This window comes from Eurytemora carolleeae, unplaced genomic scaffold (assembly GCF_000591075.1).
Source record: "Eurytemora carolleeae unplaced genomic scaffold, Eaff_2.0 scaffold794, whole genome shotgun sequence".
In the NCBI taxonomy this organism is placed as follows: domain Eukaryota; kingdom Metazoa; phylum Arthropoda; class Copepoda; order Calanoida; family Temoridae; genus Eurytemora; species Eurytemora carolleeae.
Genome location: NW_019396685.1, coordinates 42486 through 63588, shown reverse-complemented (window position 1 = coordinate 63588; position 21103 = coordinate 42486). Strand labels below are relative to the sequence as shown.

Genomic DNA, 21103 nt, shown 5'->3' with positions numbered 1-21103 from the left:
CATCTCCTCTGGCAACATATCTCTTCCAGCAACATATCTCCTTTGGCAACATATCTCCAACCAGCAATATATCTTCCTCAGAAACATATTTCCTCCGGCAAAATATCTCCTCCGTCAACATATCTCTTCCGTCAACATCATATCTCCTCCAGCGATATATCTTCCCCAGAATTATATCTCCTCCGGCAACTTGTCTCCTCTGGCAACATATCTCTTCCAGCAACATATCTCCTCCAGCAACATATCTCTACCGGCAACATATCTCCTCCGGCAACATATCTCCTCCGGCAACATATCTCCTCCAGCAATATATCTTCTCAGAAACATATCTCCTCCAGCAACATGTCTCCTCTGGCAACAAATCTCCTCCAGCAATATATCTTCCTCAGAAACATATTTCCTCCGGCAACATATCTCCTCCGTCAACATATCTCCTCCAGCAACATATTGTTTTTCCCACAGCTCCAATCTAACCAAGCAGTTTCCATTCCTTTGTACTGACTGCTTCTTAGATTGTCCATCCTACCACTGTGGGGAGTTGGCGAATTTCTTCGTCATCTCCATGCTAGAGCTGGAGCCAAACTAACTTGTCCTTACTTCATTCCCTGTTTTCTAGGGTTTGTGCTTATCTACCCAGTAATTTTCCATTCAGAAACCCAGTCAAGCATCTTTTCATGGGTTTTCAGGCTCTGTACACCAAGTGCGAGTAGCACTAACATTCCATGTGGAAACCCCATTCCATGGTTTTCTATGTTAGGCTGATTCCATAATAACAGTATGTAAAACTTTTTGCAACTTTCTACAATGAACTTGCCCTAAAGTTATAATAGATATATTAATATAGAGCTTGATATAGAGTTTCGATATATATCTAGATTTAAATCGGATCTTTTAAGAATATAATTTTTGTTTTTATGAAACTATTTTGTGCTTTATTACTCATGGTCACTTCTTGGTAAATTTCATTAAATCGTTCTATAAAGTTATCATCTATAATGTAATATTAGGTGTATCATATAGCACAGTGCTGTAATACCTTTTCATATACCTACTACATAGTTGAAGGGGGGCGAGATTGTTTATTTTTCGAAACTTTTGAGAATTTTTAACATTCTTAGTCAAGCATAGCAAGGGTTAAACAGACTAATAAAAAGGAAAAAAAATTAAAGATAATCAAGTAATTAAAATAAAGTTGATTACAGAGAGGAAATTTATCTTCAAAAGTTTTTGGCACTGCGAACGAATAAAATAGAAATAATAAAAAAAATCTAATGCTTACACATGATCATATTGAGAAGCATCGATTGACTCTGTCGATGGCCAGATTGGGACACAGATATAATTCTTCCCACATCTAAAATAATATATTTTAAGAATATCAAACAATAGTACAAGTTCAAGTTCAATGATTTTTTACTTAACATTAACATGTCAAACTAAAGTAAATCTAGAGAAGATTAAAATCATAAATGTTTTTAATCATAATTCCCTTTTTAGAAGAGCTATTGACAAGATCAAAAAAGCTTTGAATTTCCAATATTTATCCAGATAAATTCGTTTTTCTCATCCTAGAGGAGCTACAAGATCACAAAGTTTTTCACTTAAGGTCGCATAAATTTGACCTAAAATTTTTTCAAAATTCTGATATGGAGATTTTGACCCACATTCAAAAAAACTAAAAATACTTTTTTTACACCTCTGGCATATTATTTGTACTTATACCCAAATAAAAAGTTTTATTTAAAGTACGAGACTACAATTTAGAAAAAAAAACAAAAAGTGTACACAGTACAAGCCAAAGTCACAGGCCATATAATACATTTTTGAATCTACCATTAATCACCAAAATAGTTGCAAATACTTGTTTCTTTGCCAAATGATGCTTAAAAAAATTGTATAGTACATATATGCAGGGTTACCTTCAGATTAATTTTAAAATGAGCATTGTACGGGTTAACCCCCAAAATACATCTTTGACCGAGCATTGTACAGGTTTACCACCAAAATACATTTTTAAACAAGCATTGTACAGGTTTGCCACCAAAATACATTTTTAAACAAGCATCGTACTGGTTTACCACCAAATTACATTTTTAAACGAGAGTTGTTCTGGTTTACCACAAAATACAATTTTAAACGAGCATTATACTGGTTTATCCCAAGATACATTTTAAACAAGCATTATATACTGGTTTACCCCAAAATTCTTTTTTAAACGAGCATTGTACTGGTTAACCCCAAAATACATTTTTATACGAGAATTACTGGTTTACCCAAAAAATGCATTTTTAAACGAGCATTGTACGGGTTTACCCTCAAATACATTTTTAAATGCCCATACGGGTTTACCTCCAAAATACATTATCAAACGCCCGCGTACGGGTTTACCTCCAAAATACATAATTGAACTCCCGTACGGGTTTACCTCCAAAATACATTATTAAACTCCCGTAAGGGTTTACCTCCAAAATACATTATTAAACTCCGGTACGGGTTTACCTCCAAATACATTATTGAACTCCCGTACAGGTTTACCTTCAAAATACATTATTAAACCCCCGTACGGGTTTACCTCCAAAATACATTATTAAACTCCCGTCCAGGTTTACCTTCAAAATACATTATTAAACTCCCGTAAGGGTTTACCTCCAAAATAAATTATTAAACGCCCAAACGGGTTTACCTCCAAAATACATTTTGTTCGGTTTAACTAAACAACATTTAAAAAAGCTTAGTTCCACCAAAATACATATTTAAAACCAAGAAAGAAGGGCAAAGAGAAATTTATTTTTATGATTTCCAAGGTTTGAATGAAAGCTTGAACCTTTAACTGATTTTGAGAAAGGTTTCTTGAGTCTGAAATAATTCTTGAAAATCTCATGTTGGCTGAATTAAATCACATGAAATTCAACGGAATTTTTACGAAAACTATTCCGAAATACTTTAACACCTTTTACAATGTGAGACGTGCATAACTTAATTGGATAAAAGTCAGAATTAACTTTAGAACCCATTTTCCCCATTCAATTTTATTTTTGCACTTTTTGTGCAAAAATTATGAAAGATCTCTTACGATATTTTTGACGGATTGAAATGAGAGATCAAAATATTATTGAAAAAAATCCGATAGAGACAGGAACCACTTCGTTAAAACAATCAGGAAGATATTTTTATCGTCTAGAAAGTTTTAAATTATGACATGACATCTGCAACCGCAACATATACAGATCTAGGGATCCGCATCCAAGTGGTAACAGATATCATTGGCAGAAATTTTACCACATCAAAACATAGATCTCAAAAGTTAGCTAATAAGAGATTCCTAAAAAAACTCTCTAATTTCTTAATGGTCATCAAATGTAAACAGACAAATTTGGATTTAAAAAACATATTTTTTATTTGTCTAAAATATCAGCAAGTTTGACGAAGTAATAATAAGCTGAAAATGCGGATCCAGGATCCCAGATCCATATCAAAATGATTTAATTTTAAGTATCTTTAGGTTGAACTTAGTTGTCTCTTTTTGTATTAATCTAATTTTATTGACATACTAAAGGATATGGATGGGAAAGAAACTTACAGCCAAATAATCTGAGTTTTAAATTTTCTAATCTCTAAATCTTTGAAACCTCTGATATTTAAAATTTAGACTATTTGATTTAACAAAATTTACAGTTTGATTATCAAAGGTAAATGGCACTGGGTTGCAAAAATATAGGGAATAAAAAATCAGAGTTTGTGGCCAGGAGACAGTATGTTCCGTTATTAATCTGCTGTCCTAACTCCAGGTTATTTTGACATCTTTTAAAAGTTTGTATAATTAGGGTTTAAAAGTTACAAAAGTTTCTCCACCAGTACAACTCTTAAGATTTCAGCAATCTGACACAACATTAGCTATTTATTGACTTTTAAATTTAATACCAAGTTTTAAACTTAAAAATTTGGTGTTTATGGACCAACCTTCATAGAAAAAATAAAGTAGATGCAAGTTCCATATTTGATTTAAAATATATTTCGGCCTGGGTAGACAACTTGATCCTCGTCAGTTCTTGAGTTGATTTCGGTCATAAAGATTGAAGTTGTTAAACTAGTATCACACTTGTATCCCAATTCCATTAGCGCCTGATCCTATCAGGGTTCAGTCATGTGTTTGTTGTCTACTCTGAAAACTGTATGGCGGTAACATCTATCTTTCTTTCTATCTCATCATCCAATTAGACATTTAAATCCTTTAATCGGCGCTATAACAGTAAATGGAAATATTTACTTCTACTGAAACTATAGTGATAGGTAAACTCTAAGTTGTTAAACTAGCTGTTAACCTACTTGTTAAACTAGTAGTTAAACTAGTAGTTAAACTAGTAGTTAAACTAGTAGTTAAACTAGTAGTTAAACTAGTAGTTAAACTAGTAGTTAAACTAGTAGTTAAGCTAGTTGTTAAACTAGTTGTTAAACTATGTATTCTATGCAAATTTTGAAAAGAAATGTTAAACATTAACATTGTTGACCCTTTTTTGGTCGTTTAAATGTGATAACCGTTAACGAGAAAAGATTTTTTAAAAATCCGTTTGTACCTCCCTTTAATTTATAATCTTTACATTTTCTTTAATTGGAAATCCCGTTCGTAAATTGAAAAAAAACGATCTTTCTCCGTTAACGGCGCCAGGTCTAGTCCTATGCTAGCTGTTTACTGTATACTGCAAATATCTATATTGACTGAAAGGTGTGAATGTGATCGATTTTTACTTATATAAATTAATGAGCCTTAATTGATGCAATTAATTTTGACAGGCTTCTAATAGCGGTGTTTTGCTATCCATCTATCTATTTATTTATCAATACAACTATAAATCTATCTATTCTCTATCTCTATAGAGCTTTCATATCTATTCATCTTCAATCTTTCTCTTTATCTATCGAACTTTCTATTTATCTATCGAACTTTCTATTTATCTATCGAACTTTCTATTATCTATCGAACTATCTATTCATTCTTTTTTGATTATTTATTTATCTCTCATGCAACCTATACATCTATATATCAATCATTATCTTTATCTATTCAAAAATAAAAAAACCTTTCCATATGTGTCTATTTAGATTTAAAATTTGTTTTGGTTTGAATCTTCAAAAGTTAAAAAATGATAATGTTTAAACCAAAATAGCAATCATTAAATTCAATAATAGGTCTTTAAAACACAATGTTGTTTAAAAATAAATTTTTAAAAGCACAGTTGCTTAAAAAATAAGTCTTTTAAACACAATGTTGTTTGAAAAATAAATCTTTGAGACACAATGTTGTTTAAAAAATAATTCTTTAAAACACAATGTTGTTTGAAAAATAATTCTTTAAAACACAATGTTGTTTAAAATATAAAAAAATGATTGTTTTTAAACCACAATTTAAAAAAAATAATATAATTAACAATAACTTTTACTGACAGAATTTTGCTGAATTTTAGAAGCTTAGTTTTTGATTTTTCTACCTTTCCATTTTAACTGTTTTTAGTGGAAAAGATTTGTTAAATGTATTTTCCTAGGATAAGCTAAAGCTTAAAACTGCTGAATACTGATGCACTAATGTTAAAAGTTAAAGCTTTACAATTTTGTACCTAAATGCAAAAAGGTTTCGAATTCAAATTTCCCCGTTCTCTTTAAAGGGTTTTAAAAGTTCAACAAGAAAACAATAGAAAAATAAAGTTTATAAAAAAATTATCAGATAAGAAGTTAGAGCTTTATAGAGGTTTTATCTATATATAAATTTGGCTTGTCTGTCTGAGTGTCTGTTTGTTTGTTTGTATCCAATAAACGTCAAAACGGCTGAACCGATCGGGCCCAAATTTTTTGTGGGACCTCACGGAGCCCCAGGGAAGGTTTATTAATGATCAAAATTTCAAATATTTGTCTCCATCAAAATTCGATCTTCATTAAATTTTTGAAAATTTTGAAAATCCACGAAATTTTTTGTGAAAATTCGCGAATTATTTTTTTATTTTTGTTTTGTTTTACGATGTACACAAAGAGAACATGTTCACAATTAATTTAGAAGATGGGCGCGAAGCGCCCTCTAAGGCTAGTTTTATAAAGATGATCCTTATTATACAACTATGAACTAGGCAAGTTTGTCTTTAACGCTGAGCGTGTTCCTTTTTTTAAAACCGTTCCTTCCTTGTTCTAAGGTGTTCCGCTATGATTGTTCGTTCTTATTCCAATTGTTCCATCCCTGTGTCGAATACCACTGGCCAACCCCACTTTATAGAACGATTCCAGAGTCCAGACCGTTCTTTTTAACCAATTAACGTTCGTTCCACGTTTGTTCTTGATATATCTTTGAATTGACTCTTTGCCACAACCTCTGATTTTCTAATCCCAATATCTTTGGAACCCAATGTCGTAAAATGTCGACAAAAGTCATAGTTTGAAATTTCAAAGGTTTACGACGTTGGAATCCAAAGATATAGGGATTAGAAAATCAGAGTTTGTTGCTAAGAGTCAATTCCTTTATGGATATTTTTAAGAACGCGTTCTATATGTTCGTTCTTTTTTAGATCAATGGGATCGTTCTTGATAATTCCGTTCGTTCCTGTGAAAGAACGATCATTCCCTGAGAACGACGCCCAGTTCTAGAAGAATACTCCCGCCCTTTTGGGTTTTAAATGATGACTAGAGAAGTTAGAAAGTTGCAAAGTGTTGTCAGTTATCTCGCATAAAATTAACTTCTCTCCTATGTTAAGATTAAAGAATGGAGGGGNGAACCACTCTAATGAGGTCATAAGAAAATCAAAGTTCTAAAAAAAAGTCATCGGAAAAAAGTCGTATTCTTTTTCATCTTATAGGACTTTTCTTCCGGATATCAGAAAATAAGCTTTATTTCCGATACATTTGTTTCCAGTACACGATGACTATTTCCCTCAGGACTGTTTTGGTCGATGCAATTGTGACTTTTTTCAAAATACTTCTTATTTGTGACTTTAATGGATGTTACCAACTGTTAAACTATTTTAATAAGCAAAATGAGAATAATTATTTACAACTATTTTACAGGGAAATTTACTTTACAAGGCTTTCCAAGACCAATTTTGCTTACAAAACATCCAAAGCGCAGCGAGGGATGTTTTGTGGGAAAATTTGGTCCAGGGAACCCTTTATGGTTAAGTAAAATTTAGAATTTCCCGAAATAGAAGTTGCATACAATTTACCGTCTTTTAAGATGAAATGCGCGATTTTTTATATGATAACTTCGAAGAGTGGTTGCTAATTTTACATAATTGTCCCAACGGACGTTAAGTAACTTAGTTAACACCCCTATTTCAGGAGATTTACAGGTCGGTAATGTTAGTCAAAGGCGTAAAACATATTATCTTACCTGCCATGAAGAAAGTGTTTAGCGACGAGTGTAGGAGGAAGAGAAATGATGCTACTAAGAATCCAGATGACAAGGATTGTAATCAAAACTTTCATCCGGGACGTTTTAGGCTCCAAGGGGCGCACAATAGCCTAGAATTAGGGTTTCTTATAGAAGTTTCGTTGCGCGGAATTGCGCGTAACTGTTCTCGAATTGCGCGGAATTGAGCGAAATACAAGAATACTAAATTAAAGGGAATGTAAGCGTAATTACAAGTGATCTTCCATGCAAATATGGCAAGGTCCGATTTACAACGGTCAATTAGAAATTCGATCTCAATGTTTATAATTTGGAAAACTCAATATTTCTAATTGCTTATATTCTCTAAAAATTTGTAAATTACGCATTTTATTTAAGGAAAACATGTAAGAATTATCAGAATTAATACTTTTAAACCTAGAAAAACGACATTATTAATCAGATAAAAGTTTCAAGGGTACCGTTGTGAATCGGGAATTGTCAGCTTTGCATGGAGGGTAACTTGAAATTACGCTAACAATTTCGGCACGATCATTTCTAAATGGATCTAAAAATGATTGTCGAAGTAAATTCAAATAATTTTCTATAAAAATAGTGGCTTTCTTATGGATTAATGCAGCAGAGACAGAGCAGAAAATTGACAGAAATGATCCCTTTCCAAGATATCTCTTTCATTGTCGTATACTCAGATAAAGGGTTAAACGTATATATAGTTTAGAATTTCAGAGGGTATCTCAATTCAGAAAAAAAACATATTTTTGCAATTTCTGTCGAAGATCAATCTCTTTCTTTCAGAATTTAATTTATTTAAATGTTTTTTTTTCAAGAATGCCAATTTGAAGACTTCAGTATTGGAAACGGCCATAATGTAATTATTGAAATTTTCTTTTTCAAAATGGAGACGCGGACAGTTAAAAATTCTGTATTACAACTTATTTACCAGATGGAAAGAAAATTCCCCCCCCCCCAGCCCTTTTCCCCCTGTACACCTAAGTAAATTGATCCTCCGTACAATTAGGAACTAAGCTTAATTGATCTAATTAGTAAAATTGGTTTCTACCTATTTCTTTCAATCAAAAAAAGTTTGTAACTGTAGAGTATAACGATGTCTTATAGCAGTGAGTATAAAAAACTCTGAAATAGGAAGTCGACTTTTAGACTGAAGTTATGACCCATTTCACTTAATAAGTAATAACAACTTACTAGTAAACCTATTTGTTTGTCAGAGGCACTTCAGTGTTGTTATTATGTCGTCTTCCTATTCCACGTAATTTTCTTCTTATCACAGTAGAACATGAACCCAAACAATCTTGAATCTTTAAAGGCACTGTAAGCAGCCCTCCATTTCTAACTGGGGTGTCAGATTTACAACAGTACCCTTTAAACCTTCGACTATAGTCTTATTTATCTGTAGAAACGCTTGTAAAGGTTGAATTGAACACTTTGTTTTGTAAGAGGTTTTTATATATCAGAAATATTAATATATATTTTCTAGAGAATGCAGAAAATAAATATTTACATTCAAAAGTTTGAAAAAGTCAGCTGTGTTTGATCCCCCCGTACGCAAGCGTACACTCCAGTTTCATGGCAATTTAAATACCATTTTAGAGATGAACACACGGAGTTCTCTGCCCTTGTTGAAAATTGGGCATTCCCTCTTTTAGGGGAGGGTGACTTTAAGACCGGCCTTTAAGAGAAGAAAGGGAATCGAGTATGGGGGGGCACAGTGGGGTATTAGGGGGGGGGGTCAGCCAAACTTAGTTTTATTCCATAAACCTCTTATTTATGTCAAATAAGGCTTGTGCTTAAGAATTTTTTGATTCAGAAAAGTCTCTAAGTTGTTTAAATGTTATATTTTAGTTAAGAATTTAGACCGAAACCCCGCTATTTCATTGAAAACTCTTAAAATAGGATTTTTCAACACGCTACCCTGACAAAATCAAGCTTTTGGGGTGCTGCTGGAGCCTCTAAATCTTTTCTTTACGGCTTTTAGAACCTATTTATTTATTTAGATTATCCCGAAACCGCTGTGCTTTCTTGTGCTTTTTCTATAAAATATGTTTTCTTCCAAAAAGCTCGCTGTAACAAAGAGTACATTGAAATATATTGCGGGTTTACAGGATCCATTCAAGAATAACTATATGTACGGAAAAAGTAATTATAAATTGAATTAATGCAAGTTACAATTCATACAATATTGTAAATATTGTATGAATAATATTGTCTTTTTACCCATTCTCAACATGAAACACAAGACAAATGCATTTAAGAGGAGTATCGTGACAAAAACCAGTTCCCCCCCCTGACCCCTTAAAATACCCCATCGTGCTGGGGGGGTGAGGTAAATAATAACAATTTTATTTTATTTTCCAGCGCAGAAAATGAGTGGTTTTACCAACAATAGCCACAACTGGTATTGAGAGAAAATTAGGTTTTGAAATTTAATCAATTTTTTTCCTTTTCTTGAAAATGATTCATTTCATTAAATTGTTTTTCATTTTTAGCAAGAAATAAAAGATCTACATACACGTCAACACTTTTTTCTTTTTGTGATGCTACTTGTCTGCTGATCCATTATGTGAAGCATAGATTATATAACAATAACAGATAGAACAGTAGATGTATTCCTTTAAGAGTTAGGGGTTTTTCCTTCACAGTAACACTGAGGCAGAAGCCCAAAAGAGTTACATTCATGCAGCATAGAACAGGCTTTTTCTCTAAGCATGCGCGTAACCCCTTTTGGTTTCTGCCTCAGTGTTATTGTGAACGAAAAACCTCTAAATCTTAAAAAGACAATATCCAGTGTTCTATCTGTTATTGTTCATTAATCCATAAAGTAAATCTACAACTTCTTTTTTCTCGATTTCAAAATGCTGCTAAATTGTTTTTCTTGTCTTCTTTCCAAAATGCTGCTGAAACTACTTTCTTTCTCCAAAATGCTTCTCAACTTATTATTTCTTATTTTTTCTTCAAAAATGCAACTTAAACCTCTTTTTTTATGTCATTTTATGATTTTGGTATAAATTTCATTTGCCCCTTCCATAATGCCTGATTCACAACGGTACCCTTGACACTTCTTAATCTAATAAATAATGTAAAAGTTATTGTCGTTCATATCTAATTTATAGATAATCTGACAAAGCTTTTAGGAGAATTATTATGAACCGGGCATTGCCATAGAGAGGGTTACTAGAAATAACGCGAACAGTCCCTTTTTGAAAACATTCTTAAGAGGAGTAAAATGGAGGAAGGAAGGAATATCAAAAGTAAAATGGAGGAAGGAAGGAATATCAAAAGTAAAATGGAGGAAGCAATGAATATCAAAAGTAAAATGGAGGAAGGAAGGAATATCAAAAGTAAAATAGAGGAAGAAAGGAATATTATAAGTAAAATGGAGGAAGGAAGGAATATAAAAAGTAAAATGGAGGAAGGAAGGAATATAAAAAGTAAAATGGTTTTACCTTTCTTCTATCAATGGTTATAGCTAGTAGAGTAAAGACACTAGCTGGTATTGTTACGTAGGAGAGGAAGGTGTTGATCTTACAATAGATGTATCCTAAGGTCCACACCCTGAACCAGAAAAAAATCATGATATAAATATGACAAAGTGTACTGTCATAGGCGGTGATACAGGGTGTCCCACGAAATATGACAGTTGGTAATGGCAGAAGACATTTTAAACTATTTACCAACTGTCATTTTTCTTGGGACACCCTGTAGCTTGACGTGAACTATAATTTTCTATTCCTTATATATTTACTTCCTACTTCTCGTAGACTTTGACAAATCTATGAATTCTGTGAAAGCAAATATGCAAAACTTAAATATCCAAGAATTTTACCAGCAGTGTTAATATAACAGTAAACCAAAGCTATAAAGAATAGAATATTATAGAACTTATAATTAAATTTTAGCTACTTTTCAGAGGACATTCTCAATTCTTTTAAAATGACGATATTTCTAACTTTATATTTTTGGACACAGAAAACAAACACTAATATAAAACTATATCTGAGGACTAGATAATATGACTCCTATATTATATTTTTATTATTGTCTTTGGTAATAAGCAGCTTAAAAAACTATGGAAGAAGACATTTTAAACTATTTACCAACTTCATGTTGCTTGGGACACCCTATAGCTTGACGTAAACTATCATTTTCTACTCCTTATATATTTACTACCTCCTTCTCGTAGACTTTGAAATTTCAATCTATGAATTCTGTGAAAGCAAATATGCAAAACTTAAATATCCAAGAATTATACCAGTAGTGTTGGTATAACAGTATACCAAAGATATAAAGAATAGAATATTATAGAACCTATAATTAAATTTTAGCTACTTTTCAAAGGACATTCTCAATTCTTTTAAAATGACGATATTTCTAACTTTACATTTTCGGACACTAGAAAACAAACACTAATATTAAACTATATCTGAGGACTAGATCTAACCAGTTTATTTAGTTGGTAATGGGATATCTGAGGACCAATTAGATCTTACTCATTGTAAAAAGATATCAGAGTAATAAAAGAACTACGTGAAAACTTATTTTGAAGAATTAAGTTTGTAGATACACCTAATAGTACAATACCTGTCCCTCATGAATATAAAAGAAGGTATACAACCTAATAGTAAAATACCTGTCCCTCATGAATATAAATGAGGGTATACAATTAAGGGTTGCCATCATGAGGTCTGCTAGAGTTAGGTTAAACAGGAAATAGTTCGTCACACTCCACATTCGTCGATGCGCTGAAGAACACATTCAGTAAGAAAAAGAGACTGCAGTAAGCGTAATTTCAAATAGAGCATATGTCATCTATGCAAGGTTATAATTTGCAAGGAAAGTTAATTGCAGTTGCGTATACAGCTAAAATCGTAATTTTCGACCAAGCGCGGATAAACGGCAACGCTGGGTTCCCAAGTAGTAATCTCTGTTTGTTTTGTTTGTCCGATCATAACTCAGGAACCCTTGACTGATTTTTCTCAAAATTCGATTGCAGAACATGGGAGAACCGGAAGACAAAAAATCAAATAGGTGGCATGGAAGAGAAAATAGTAGTGGTCAATGGCTGCATGCCTTCCCCTGCTCCCCCTGAGTTGCCCTGCAAAAACTTGGGTGCATTTGATGTACATTGTATGTATTGCAGTTAAAGAGCAAGTTGTGTTTTAAAGTTGCTGATAAGATACTGAATCTAATCTAAAAAGAATTGTTATGAAATGCATACTCTTAAAATCAGGTTTCGAAAATGGTGCTTGAATAAAAATGTTTTAGTTCTGACTTTTATATTTTGTCGACATTTAATTTGTACTTGTATTGTTTATTTACTGTAGAGTAAAATTAACAATTGAATTGAAACCATCTCGAGTTTAAATTTAATTATAATCTCTGAACTTACTTTTTTCTAAATATATAAAAAATGATTAGGGTTTCCAGTCGTAATTACGTTACACGTAATTACGCGTAACACTTTCTTTCACTTAAGGAGGAGCATTACGCGAAATTATGTGTTAATTACGTATACGAAAAAAGTCTAGTTTCGCGTAATTAAGGCATTCCAAAACCATTCCGTAATTGGTAAAGTACATACTGTCCAATCTGAAATTACGCGAAGTTACGCCGAAATAAAAGTTTCGCCAATTACGCGAAATCCTGCGAAATTACACGAAATGAAAATTATTTCGCATAAGTGAATAATCTATTACGTTGGAAACCCTAAATTAAACACATTTTAAAAGATTCTTGTAATTTTCTTTTCTTATTTCAAGGATTTCATTAACATCATCAATTTCCATAGTGCGGAAATACCGTTCAGCGCAATACATTTTTCATTTTTATTTGAATTTTCTTTGAAATGTTCACGTTTCATATCTCAGTCTATTGGGGGAAACAGAAACACTCACAACCCAGATTAACCAGAGAATTCGGTTTCTTCTATTTGAAATCAAATGTATTTTTGTCTATAATTCAACAATCTTTTACCTTACAGATTTGTTTATTCTATACTTTTCATTAAAAATGCAAAATGTCGACAGAGAAGTATCCAAGACAAAAGGCTAATTATGTTAAATGGGTCAAATTGTGATCGAAAGTCACAGCTTTCTGGGATATTGACAGAACCGTTAAATCCACGTGCTCAGTCTCAGTGGAAACTAAACCGAGTGTTAAGAACATTCAAAACGCAAAAATTAAAACAAATATTTCAGTAAAATATTCGTCTAAGCAAATCTTTCGGTAAAATGTTTTTCGAAACAGATATTTCGGTAAAATGTTTGTCATAAAAAATATTTTGGCAAAATATTTGTCGAAACAAATATTTCGGTAAATGTTTCTTCAAACAAATATTTCGGTACAATGTTTTTCGAAACTAATATTTCGGTAAAATGTTTCTCGAAATAAATATTTTGGTAACATCTTTGTCGAAACAAATATTTTGGTAAAATGTTTTTCGAAGCAAATATTTCGGTAAAATGTTAGTCGAAACAAATATTTCGGTAAAATATCTGTCGAATCAAATATTTTGGTAAAATATCTGTCTAAAATATTTCGGTAAATATTTGTCTAAACAAATATTTTTGTAAAATATTTGTCTAAACATATATGATGTGAGACATATGAAATGGTGTAATTTGAAGACGACAGCTCACTGCTCAGTAATCGTATGTGTATTTGATGATGTTATGAATGTTCTACCATTAGCTTAAAATCAATTTACTATGTAAATGTAACGTTTGGGACCAAAAGCAATGCCATAAAGGTAAAAGGCAAAGTAGAATTAGATTTAAATTGTAGAAACTGAATGCATCTACCCAAGTAAGTCCAGGGAATCGTTTGATTGATTGATTGGTTCCCTAAACTAAAGGAAGCGAGTCTTTCCCACAAACTCAAATTTGCTAATCCCTATATCTTTGCTACCTGATCGTTAAAACCTTTGATATTTTTTTCTGATAGAATTCATAGTTTGAAATATCAGAGATCTATGACACCGGCCGTTGCAAAAAATATAAATGAAAAAATTATAATTTGTTGCAAAAACTCAGTTTCTAATGTTCGCCAATATCTGGCAGATAAATCTTTACCACTGCAGCTTAAATTATACTGTAACTTGTTATCGATTTTCCTCTCATTTTATTTTTAGTTTAGCGAAAAAGTTCAGAAAATGCGCATTTACAGCGTTATTTAAAGTGACCTTTCGACCTCCTTGCACATATGACAATGCCCGATTCATAACGGTACCAACCCTCACAAGCTTAGTCTAATCATGTATGAATTATACGTGAATGTTTATCATTTTAAAAATACAAAATTGCGCATTTCTACTATCACGCAGGACAATTATCTTTCACATTCTTGATTAGATTAAGGTTTCAAGGGTACCGTTGTGAATCCCCATTGCTATCTTTACATGGAAGGTCAAATAAATGTAGCCTCATTATAGAAAGAGCAAATGAAGGTTGTACCAAAATCATGGAATTGGAAAGACAAAAAAGAAAGAGGTTTCAGCTGCATTTTTGAAAAAAGGAAGATTATGTTGAGCAGCCTGGAGCCTGGAATTTAGAATAATCTACTGAGATTTGAATTTTAAAAAGATTTAAAAAGTTTATGCAAAATATAATCATCAAATTGGGACAGTTTGTATTTTAAAGAAAGCTCTATTTTCATGGAAATACTTTTTTCAAATAATTTGGTGGTTACAATTGTAAATTTGAGTTTAACCTTTTTTTCCTTTCTTTTTTTTGTTTTGTTTTGTTTATTTGTAAAACTTTGAATTACTATTTTTAAAGGTTAAAGTTAGTATTATGAGTTTCTAACATAAATTAGAAAAAAATGGTCGGATTTTGCCCAGAAAATTGACAGCCTTTCACTTAGCTGCGATGAAAAATGATTTAGTCTGAGTGCTGACAATGCAGAGATGTCTGTTTTAGTTCTCTGCAAGATGGACAGATATTTGATGACATTTTAGTTTAAGGAACTGTCCTTGTATTTTTACGTGACCCTTTAACTAAAAAACTTAATCAACAAAGTTTTGAAAGTGTTTAATTCTGTTAATTTTTCCATTGGTTCCAAAGCAAGAAATTACGCAATTGACTTTTTGTTAGTAAGAGCTTAAATGAAAATAATCAGTTATCACAAACAAGATATATCTAATTCAAACGTGACCAGACAACGCTTAAATAAAAAAATCAAATTTAATAATCCAGAAAATTTCCGGATGAAGCTGGAAACTTTTTCCGCAGAAATCTTTCCGGCATAATTTTTTCCTGCGACCGGCGGAAATTTCCCTGACGGAAAATTACCGGAAATCCGTTTTCCCATTCATCTTTTCCAGTAATTTTTATTTCCGCCGGGAAAAATTCTGGCGGATAATTTGAAACTGTATAAGACCTATCAGGGACAGGGGTCAATATAATTCCTTTTTCAATCCCATTTGGGATTGACAAATTTGAAAGAAATGGGGGCAAATTCTTTAATTGGGGGCAAATTTTTTTTATATGATAATTAAAAATAAAATTGGGGGCATTTTTTTTAGAACTTGGGGGCATTTTTTTCAAATTGGGGGCAAATATGTTAGTGGAATTTGAAAAAAAAATTTTAACTGGGGGCATTTTTTTCAAATTGGGGGCAATGGGGTAAATGTGTTAGTGGAATTTAAAAAAAAAAATTTTAACTGGGGGCATTTTTTTCAAATTGGGGGCAATGGGGTAAATGTGTTAGTGGAATTTAAAAAAAAAAATTTTAACTGGGGGCATTTTTTTTAAAAATTGGGGGCATTTTTTTTCAAAATTGGGGGCAAAAAATTATTTTGGGATCGAGAAAATCAGCTTTTTTGGGAATTATATTGACCCCTGATCAGGGATGATTAGCCGGCAATGATAGAACTGCTTATTTTGCAGTTTTACCGGTTTCCCTTGGTAAATTTGATATCCTTCCTTCCCTCTGTATACCTAGACTATATTTATTGCTTTTATGATGAAATTTCTATTCACACCATGGTCTGGAATTCCTACATAGACGCCATAGATGCCATAGTGTGTAGACGCCAGAGTGTGTAGACGCCACAGACGCCATAGTGTGTAGTTGTACACAATACACATAATACTCAATTCTCAATGGTTTACTGGACTGTTATGATATTTAGATAAAGTTAAGAGGTAATAATTGTTGATGGAAGAATTACTAATATTTTTAAGGTTAATACCAGTTAAACCCTTAATGACAATTTTTCAAATGGGTTTTATACTATTTTACGTAAATCTCAGTATTTAAGAAAAAAATAAATAGCCATGAATATGCGGGAACAGTTTAAAAGAGCTCCGGCCATATAATCATTGAATTAAAAACTAAATATCAGCAACGTCTACAACAATCCATTATCAGAAAATTAAGAATACGACATTTGATGAATTATTTCGATGCTTATTTAGGGTTTATTTGTAGAAAATCAACAATTGTTTGGAGAAAATACTGAATCTTTTATCAAAATCGCGGGATTAAATTGCTTCCTAAAGTTTGGGCATTTTTATAGAAGTGTTCAAACAAAATATCTGATTAAGTCAATTTTAAACTTTAAACAAAATTAAATTTTCTATATTTTTGATCAGAGACTTAAAGATGTGAATAATGTTTTTATTGTATTAATTTAGTTAGTATCGTTAAAGCCTTGATTTGTAGCAATCAAAGAAAATTCAAAACTTTATTACAAAACATGAAAAACAGAATTACTCGAAATAGAAATTAATCATGGATTAAAAGTTTATCTTTTTATCAGAAATTTAATATTATTTCTAAATCCAAGATAATGAATGATGATCTACCAGCCTCACTCACCATACTCTACTCTCCAAACTCTACTCTCTAAACTCTACTCTCCATACTCTACTCTCCCAACTTTACCCTCCAAACTCTACTCTCCAAACACAACTCTCCCAACTCTACTCTCCAAACTCTACCCTCCAAACACAACTCTCCAAACTCAACTCTCCAAACACAACTCTCCCAACTCTACTCTCCCAACTCTACCCTCCCAACTCTACTCTCCCAACTCTACTCTCCCAACTCTACTCTCCCAAATCAACTCTTCCAACTCTACTCTCCAAACTCTATACTCTCCCAACTCAACTCTACTCTTTCAAATCTACTCTCCCAACACTACTTTCCCAACACTACTTTCCCAACTTTTCTCTTCTAAATCAACTCTTCCAGCTATACTCTCCCAACTTTATACACTCCCTACTAAACTCTTCCAACTCTACTCTCCCAACTCTATACCCTCCCAACTCAACTCTCCCAACTCTACACTCCCAAATCTACTCTTCCAACACTACTCTCCCAACTCTACTCTCCCAACTCAACTCTTCCAACTCTACTCTCCCAACTCTACTCTTCCAACTCTACTCTCCCAACTCTATACCCTCCCAACTCAACTCTTCCAACTCTTCTCTCCCAAATCTACTCTTCCAACACTACTCTCCCAACTCTACTCTACCAACTCTACTATCCCAACTCTACTCTCTCAACTCTACTCTCCAACTCTATTCTCCCAACTCAACTCTTCCAACACTACTCTGCCAACTCTACTCTCCCAAATTGTATGCATTTCAGTATTTGAGAAACAAACGATCCCTCAAAAATTAATGTCGTTGCGTCAGTAATTCCATTGGACCACAGTGATACCTCTTATAAAAAAACCACACCCAGTCCCTTCAAGCTCACCTAGAATAATCCAGATGACGATAGTATTGCCGAGGATGGCCACGACGATGATTATGGAGAACATGAGGGTCCAGAGGATCTGTCCGTAGGTCCACACATCATTACTAAATAGGCAAGGAGGTGATACTGGATTTAAAGGATGATCTATGATATACTACTTGAAGTGCCAGGCGTTGCCTGTGAAATTTTAGAAACACTTGAAGTAAAAATTTTAATGTTGAAAAAAAATAATTTCTAAATTTGAAAAAAACAACATTTTTTTCCCCCATTTGTTCCAGCCGTTTGACCAGCTATAAACTAAGCTAAACTATATACAAATATACATATGCAATATATATACGAGCGAAGAGCGTTATTATAAAGACAGATAAAGAAAGAGCTTTATTATTAAATCAGTTATTACTATGCTAATTCATAAAAAGGGCGCTTTCTAATTCGTCATTCATTTAAATTTTTGAAATTCATACTTTTACATCTCAATATATGCTCTTTCAAGAGGAGAAGTTATGATCACAATAAATCCGATTTAAAACTACAAACATGAAGTTTACTTTACTTTGGCGTGATATACAAGAGTTTTGTTTTAACAACATATTTGTTATCTTAAATATGGTGTTTTTACTTCGAACAAAATTGAAGAATAAAGAAAAAAAATCTTTTTTCAAAAATAATAATATGTTTCCTGCGTAAATATCCAGGAATTTCATATAAGTCTATCTATTTATATCTATATATAGTATATATCTACATATACTTTGCTTATCTGTTGTGGTACCTCAAGGGACCCCAGGGAAGGATTATGGATTATCGGATTTTCAAAAATTTGCTTCTAATAAATTCGATTTTGAAAATTTTGAAAATCCACAAAAGAAAAAAACCGCGAAATTTTTTGTTTGTTTTTGTTTTGCAATGTTTACAAAGAGAAAATATTGTTCACAATTGAAAAGGCCTAGTTTATATATGTATCAAAGGAATTGAGTCTTTGCAACAAACTCAAATTTCTAATATTCATATCTTTGCAACCTGATGTTGTAAACCTTAGATATTTTAAACTATGAATTCAGTTAGATTAAATAATCTAAGTTTGAAATATCAAAGGTGTCCACCATCAGGTTGCATAGGTATAAAAATTAGAACATTTGAGTTTGTGGCAAAGACTCCATTCCTTTATATTTATCAATTGAGATTTATTCTGTAAGATATAAAGATGAATATTTACTTATGATTGCAGGTAGACTCCGTGGTATTGGAAGTTAGACTTTCAGAAATATTTTTCATATTTCTGACCTTGAACTGCCAGATAGTACAGAAAACTGAATACGAAAAATCCATTTCATTTCTTAAAATGTTGCGGAAAATTCGAGAAAACTTTCTCCTACTTTACTCTTTAAATCAAAGTTTTAAAGGAATTGTAATTTGCAAAGTAAACGATATGGTTCCTTTTAAACTACAGCTAGAACCATTCTCGACCCCTTTTACTACCTAAGACCATCAATTGCATGAACCCCCTGGAGCCCTAAAGTTGGACCTCTGAGAACCCTCCTTAGACCTTCTTGGATTACATTTGCACCCCTTTGGACCTTTTTGAACCATTGTGCACCGCCCCCTTTAAAACCCTTGAATTAACTTTGACGGGTTGAAATTATTCTTTGGGTTCAGAAAAAATCCGAAGAAAGAAAGATTTTTTTTTCAAATTTGGATTGAAAAATCTGCAATTACGTTGAATATCCCTTTAATTTGTTCAATTCCTTACAAACAAATTTTGAGATGAATTATTCCTTGTGAATAACGCTGTATCTTCTCCCTGCTTTATATTTTCCAAAATGATTCTCTGAAAGTAATATCATTATATATTTTTAAATCAGGTGCATTTTGGAACGTGAGGCTTTTTCACCAAATTTTATTATTTATTACTTATAACCCGTTGGCTTTTGGTTTTACATTGCTAACTCCCCTTTACTTTTATGTAGCCCTAGTCACGTAAATTTTAAGACTGCGACTCACTTGTTTTTAGCTTTAAACAGAAATTATTGGCAAAATGAGGAAATGTTAATAGTGAGAGCGTTCACACATATTTATAAACTTGTTCGTGGGATCTTCCATCTTGGATTTTTACCCCGAATTTTCTAACTTATAAATCATAGAACTGTGTATATTAGAATATAATTTTTTGGATTATTTTATTAATATTTATGTTTTTTTTTTTGACAAATGTTTAAAATGTTTATTTCTGTTTTGGAATGAAGAAGGAGAAGAGACACATGCGCTGAATACATTATTTCTTTACGAAACAAGTTGAACAGTACAGAATAGAATAGAATAGAAAAGAATATATTAAAATGAAATAGAAAATGAATTAGAATAGAAAGTAGTATAATGTATTTAAATAGGCTATAATATATTGGAACAGAATAGAAAAGAATAGAATATATTAAAATGAAATAGAAAATGAATTAGAATAGAAAGTAGTATAATGTATTTAAATAGGCTATAATATATTGGAACAGAATAGAAAAGAATAGAATATATTAAAATTGAATAGAAAAAGAATTAGAATAGAAAGTAGTATAATGTATTTAGATAGGCTATAAAATATTAGAACAGAATAGACTAGAATAGAATATATTAGAATAAAATGGAAAATTAATTAGAACAAAAGTAGTATAATGTATATTTAAATAGGCAATAAAATATTAGAACACAATAGAAAAGAATAGAATATATTAAAATAAAATGGAAAATTAATTAGAATAAAAGTAGAATGTATTACAATAGACTAATGAAATAGTAGAATAAAATAGAACAGAAAATAGTTGAAAATATTGAAAAGGATTATAAAAAATACTAGAATTTTAATCAACAGAGTAGAATAAGAAAAGGAATTGAGTCTGTGCTACAAACTCAAATTTTCAAATCCTTATATCTATATCTGTATATATATGAAACCTGATGGTGAAACCCCGTTATAATTAAAACTTAGATTATTAAATCTAACATAAA

General features: G+C 31.9%; 1 protein-coding gene across 1 annotated transcript in view; it reads right to left on the bottom strand.

Moving 5' to 3' along the window:
- LOC111707370 (tachykinin-like peptides receptor 86C) overlaps positions 1–21103 on the bottom strand; it is a 43985-nt gene that overhangs the window by 9804 nt on the left and 13078 nt on the right. Inside the window, exons 3-7 of the mRNA XM_023480470.1 lie at positions 18104–18207; positions 12030–12141; positions 10846–10954; positions 7367–7497; positions 1280–1354 (exon numbers count right to left, since the gene is read on the bottom strand). Coding sequence (XP_023336238.1) covers positions 1280–1354; positions 7367–7497; positions 10846–10954; positions 12030–12141; positions 18104–18207 — 531 coding nt within the window. The remainder of the gene's footprint in view (positions 1–1279; positions 1355–7366; positions 7498–10845; positions 10955–12029; positions 12142–18103; positions 18208–21103) is intronic.